Below are 6000 nucleotides of genomic sequence, written 5' to 3'. Positions count from 1 at the left end.
TGAGTTCTACTTTTAAATTTTATTCCAAACCCAGCTGTTTCTCATGACCTACACTCCACAGCCACCACGCCAGTTCAGCTCCCACTAGCACCTGCATCAGACTCCTTACTTGTCTCCCAGCCTCTCCTCTTCTCCTTATCAGTCTATTCTCCATACAGCAGCCTAAACAAACTGAAAAATTAAATAAGTTATCGTCAAAATCATGGTTTTCATTTTGGATGGTGGGTACCTACATTAATATGAACACAAACATATATACACGAAAAAATAAAAGAGGGCAACCAAGGTTAACAGGATGTCATGAAACAAGAAGTATTATTATTAATCCAATTCCATTCATCAGCTGTCCAATAAAAATGTAAGTAGGCTGGGCGCAGTGGCTCATGCCTGTAATCCCAGCACTTTGGGAGGCTGAGGCGGGTGGATCACGAGGTTAGGAGATAAAGACGAGCCTGGCCAACATGACGAAACCCCGTCTCGACTGAAAATGCAAAAATTAGCTGGGCATGGTGGCATGTGCCTATAATCCTAGCTACTTGGGAGGCTGAAGCAGGAGAATCGCTTGAACTAGGGAGTCGGAGGTTGCAGTGAGCCGAGATCTCAACACTGCACTCCAGCCTGGCAACAGAGGGAGACTCCATCTCAAAAAAAAAAAAAAGTAAGTAAAATTTTTTAGATGTAATAAAATACCATTTACAATGCCAGCAAAACCACTAAAACAATATCTAGAAATTAACACAATAAAGCGTACAGAACTTTTATGAGTAAAATTTCAATGTTATAGCCTGGCGCAGTGGCTCACGCCTGTAATCCCAGCACTTTGGGAGGCCAAGGCAGGCTGCATCACCTGAGGTCAGGAGTTCAAGACCAGCCTGGCCAACATGGCAAAACCCCATCTCTACTAAAAATACAAAAATTAGCCAGGCGTGGTGGTGGGTGCCGGTAATCCCAGCTACTCTACTCAGGAAGCTGAGGCAGGAGAATCACTTAAAACCAGGAGTTGGAGGTTGCAGTGAGCCAAGATCATGCCACTGCACTCCAGCATGGGCAAAAAGAGTGAGACTCCAACTCAAAAAAAAAAAAAAACTTCAATGTTATTATTAATTATTTTACAGGATGTAAGAAAGGATTTGAGAACAGAGAGACATTTCAGGCTATGGACATAATGACTTAACATTGTGAATGTGACAATTCTCTAATACAATAATCTGCAAGTTCTATGAGCTTCTACTGAAAACTTGAGAGTTTCTTTCTTTTAGGAATTCCAAAAATTTGCTCTAAAATTTTAAGGAAGAATAAAGATTCACAAATGGCTAATTCAATTTTGGCAAACAAAGTTAAAGAAGGGAGATGCATCTCATAAAATAAAATGACATAGCAGAAAGACATATTTAAAAACAAAACAAAACAAAACACTGTGTTAATGTTGTAGGAACTGAGAGACAAACCAATGACACAGAATGAAGAATGAAATTAAAAACCCAGTCCCATGTGTAAATGGGAACTTAATAAGTCAATAGGGAAAGGATAGACTGTTTAGGAGACAGTGTTAGGAAAACTGATCCATACTATGGAGGAAAAATCAAGCTGATAAAGAATAGATTCCAGTTGGATCCAAGAACCAAAATCTGAATGGGAAAAACTATAAAAGTAATAGAAGAAACTATAAAAGACTATATTTTTTATCCAGGGAGACAGAATACTTTCGGATTTAGAAGGCACAAAATTTCAGAGGAAAAAATTCTAAAGAGTTGGCTATACCAAAATTTAGGATGTCTTCCAACGAAAGTTCACAATAGATAAAGTTGCCATAAAAAACAGAGAGTTCTCAGAGAAAAGTATCTGCAATGTCTAAATCCAGGAAGGCATTAATACCTAGAAATACAAGCAACTCTTGCAAATCAGAAAGGAAAAGAAAAGAAACCCAATTGAAAAATGGACAACAGGTGTGAACAGACAATTTGAAGAAGGGGAACTCCAAATGGCTAACAGATATATGAACTGATGCTCAAACTCACTGTAATCACAGAAATGCAAGTTAAAATATCTACAGTATATCACTTTGCAACCATCAGGTTGGCAAAAGTTAGAAAAACAAATAACACCAAGTGTTGGTGAGAGAATGGGAAAACATAAACATTCCTATTCTGCTGGTACAGGTGAAACCTGAAGCAGCCACTCAGAAAAAGAATTACCAGGCAATATTTAGTGAAACTAAATGTGCATATGTTCTATGACCGAGCAATCCTCTTCCAAGAATGTATCCCAGAAAAATCCTGAGTCAAGTCCAATGGGTACATGCATGAGGATGTTCAACACAGTGTTTTGGTGATAATGGGAATTTTGAAGCAAGCTGAGGATCCACAGTAAGGAATGGATAACAGATCAATGTGCATGATGACATTTTAAACCCCAACTTTTGCATACAGCCACCTGGATATATCCTACAAACATATTGTCAAGTGAAAAATAAAAAACCCATCATTAATTCTAAATCACAACATTTATGTAAATTTAAAACACAATGGGCAACCATTCCATCTTGAAAGATATTGAGGTGTCCAAGGATTTGTGTGAAACAGGTTGGATGGATGCAAGCGGCAGGAGGAAAAAGGCAGCTAAGATGGGATGGGGAAGGAAACTTGAATAAATGGAGGGTTTTTAATGGGCTGATGCTCATGGTGTGTCTTCAACTAAGGAGTGTAGTTAATTCTACTCTTTGCCCTGAGGTCTAATTTTTTTTTTTTTTTTTAAGAGACAGCATCTCGCTCTGTCTTCCAGGCTGGGGTGCAGTGGTGGGACCATGACTCACTACAACCTCGATGTGCCAGCCAGGCTCAAGCGATCCTCCCACCTTGGCCTTTCAAGTAGGTGGGACCATGGGTGTGTGCCACCATGCCTGGCTAGTTAAAAAAAAAAAAATTGTAGAGATGGGATCTTGCTATGTGGCCCAGGCTGGTCTCAAACTCCTGGCCTCAAGCAAGCCTCCCAAAGTGCTGGGGTTACAGGCATGCACCACCACGCCCAGCCCTAAGGTCTACTGTTTTTTTAATTAACTCACAGGGTTTGACAATTACAGGAGAAAAAAAATGATTTCAAATGCTTCTATCAAATACTTTTTCTACATCTATTGATAATAATGATTTTTCTATAATAGATGTAGAAAAAGCATTTGATAAAATTCAATACCTCTCCATGATTTAAAAAATAATTCAAAGCAAGATAGAAGAGAATTTTTTAACCTGATAAAGGGTATCTATAACAGCTTTGTAGCTATAAAGGTGACCCTGGAGGCAGATCTGGGCTGAGTGAGTCACAGGAGTGGGGGAAGGTTAAGCCTCCCAGTCATGGTCTGTTACATAAAGAACCTGGAGGGGAGAGCTCTGAAGCTGGAAATTCGAGGGGCACCCAGGGGCCCCCCGTGGTCCCAGCAACACAGAATTTCACATTGATGCATCTTCCTCTCGTAGGGATGAACCAGACTTTGAATAGCAGTGGGACCGCGGAGTCAGCCCTAAACTATTCCAGAGGGAGCACAGTGCACATGGCCTACCTGGTGCTGAGCTCCCTGGCCATGTTCACCTGCCTGTGTGGGATGGCAGGCAACAGCATGGTGATCTGGCTGCTGGGCTTTCGAATGCGCAGGACCCCCTTCTGCATCTATATCCTCAACCTGGCGGCAGCCGACCTCCTCTTCCTCTTCAGCATGGCTTCCACGCTCAGCCTGGAAACCCAGCCCCTGGTCAATACCACTGACAAGGTCCACGAGCTGATGAAGAGACTGAAGTACTTTGCCTACACAGTGGGCCTGAGCCTGCTGACGGCCATCAGCACCCAGCGCTGTCTCTCCGTCCTCTTCCCTATCTGGTTCAAGTGTCACCGGCCCAGGCACCTGTCAGCCTGGGTGTGTGGCCTGCTGTGGACGCTCTGTCTCCTGATGAACGGGTTGACCTCTTCCTTCTGCAGCAAGTTCTTGAAATTCAATGAAGATCGGTGCTTCAGGGTAGACATGGTCCAGGCCGCCCTCATCCTGGGGGTCTTAACCCCAGTGATGACTCTGTCCAGCCTGACCCTTTTTGTCCGGGTGCGGAGGAGCTCCCAGCAGTGGCGGCGACAGCCCACACGGCTGTTTGTGGTGGTCCTGGCCTCTGTCCTGGTGTTCCTCATCTGTTCCCTGCCTCTGAGCATCTACTGGTTTGTGCTCTACTGGTTGAGCCTGCCGCCCGAGATGCAGGTCCTGTGCTTCAGCTTGTCACGCCTCTCCTCGTCCATAAGCAGCAGCGCCAACCCCATCATCTACTTCCTGGTGGGCAGCCGGAGGAGCCACAGGCTGCCCACCAGGTCCCTGGGGACTGTGCTCCAACAGGCGCTTCGCGAGGAGCCCGAGCTGGAAGGTGGGGAGACACCCACCGTGGGCACCAATGAGATGGGGGCTTGAGAGCCGCCCACAGGTGCTTCCCATCTGTGCGAGCCCATGCCCTGGAGATTCCCGAGCCGTGAGCTGCCTCCCACCTCGTCCCTGCCAAGTGTCTGGCCCGCCTTCTTGGGGGAGGCCCAAGGACTTTGCAGCTGCATGTGGGGGTCACTTCCCCTGCATGTCAAAACTCCCCACACCACCTGTGTCCTGGATCTCACAATGCAACCCCGCTGGAAGATGCAATTTATTTGTTTATAGCAGATCATCTGGTTGGGGGAAAATATTAGCTTTTAGCCCTACCCTGCTTTAAGCTGGTTATCTACGGGTGGATAACAGGAATCTCATTTGAATATGAAAGCTTTCTCCCAACCACCTTCTCTGCCTAAGACGGCATCTTTGTGGAGGAGGCAGGTGACCTCGGGTGGTCTTTGGCCCTATGCTGGTCCTTGGGTGGCATCAACTGGCCACCAAGGTGGTGCCCCCGTGCACCTTTCCCCAGGTGTGCCTGCAGTCTGGCAAGTAAACGATGTCGCCATCGCTGACCCCGATCTCGCTGGCTGTGGGCCATGAGACTCTGCCCCACCATCCCTCTGACCCCTGGCCAGCCCTTGACCCCTGGCATTTGCTATGAGGTCGCCTTACCCTGTCACCCCTCGCACCCAGGGCAGGCCTGTTCGCTTTCCTCCAGGCTGCACTGGGAAGGGAAGAGCCTCTGCCTGGCTTCACTGGCAGTCACTCCAGCAGACGCTGATAGGACAGTGCCCCAGGCAGTGGAGGGCAGCCTTCCAGGCAGTGTCCCCCAGAGCCAGAGTCTCGTACCTCACTGACTGTCCCTCCCAGGGCCCCCTCACTTTGCCCAAAAGCCCAAAGACGGAACATCTGGGACACACATCAGCTGGCTCCACTCTCCTCCCTCCCCCTTTCCTTCCCACAGTCCCCTGGGTCCAGAACAAGGCGGATGTTTCCTGCACTTTCCACAAATCACAGCCCTTTCCTACCACCCAGCATCCAGCCTCGAGGCTCGGGGCTTGCATGGAGGGGGTGCAAGACAGGAGGTCCCTGCAGAGTCAGTCCTGGACTTAAAGAGGTGAGGGAGGAGGAAAGACGGAAGTGGAAAGATCCTGTCTCCAGACCACAGCCTGGCCTGCAAGCCTGGCACCTGGCTGCGTCATCCTGTTTTTCAGGTCAGAAGGTGAAAATGATCTTGTTCTTTCTCTTGGCATCTTTCTGAAGCAGTTTTCAGTCTCCTCCCAAAAGATGGAGCCTTCGAGCCAGCCAGGGCACAGGTCAGATCCTGAGACGGGAGAGGACAGCTCATCAGTAAGCTATAAAATACACCCCTGGAATCAACTCTCACAGCCTGCAGTTCTGTGCCGTGGCAGGTGATGGTGTCCTGGGGACTCGAAGACTGTGCACCTGGACAGGACTCCCCTTCCTGGGCTCCCCCTGGGTGTTCATTGCCCTGGGCTGGGGGCTGTGCAGCCCTCCCAGAAGGAGAAATTACCTCTGAGTGCTTTCCCATCTAGGGCTCAGGCCCGCAGGTCTGTGTGTCCCGGAGAAGCATGCGAGGCAGAGTGGTGGCT

The 6000-nt window shown here is 47.7% G+C and overlaps 1 protein-coding gene across 1 annotated transcript; it reads left to right on the top strand.

Annotated features, from left to right (window-relative positions):
• Positions 1–2803: 2803 nt before the first annotated feature.
• Positions 2804–4438, top strand: MRGPRD (MAS related GPR family member D). Its single transcript, XM_004051684.5, has 2 exons — positions 2804–2883; positions 3471–4438. The coding sequence occupies exons 1-2, from the start codon at positions 2823–2825 to the stop codon at positions 4436–4438; spliced, it is 1029 nt and encodes a 342-aa protein (XP_004051732.5). The 5' UTR covers positions 2804–2822.
• The last annotated feature ends 1562 nt before the right edge of the window (positions 4439–6000 follow it).

This window comes from Gorilla gorilla, chromosome 9 (genome assembly GCF_029281585.2).
Source record: "Gorilla gorilla gorilla isolate KB3781 chromosome 9, NHGRI_mGorGor1-v2.1_pri, whole genome shotgun sequence".
Taxonomy (NCBI): domain Eukaryota; kingdom Metazoa; phylum Chordata; class Mammalia; order Primates; family Hominidae; genus Gorilla; species Gorilla gorilla.
Note: the sequence above shows the minus strand (reverse complement) of the source record. Positions and strands in the feature narration are given on the sequence as shown.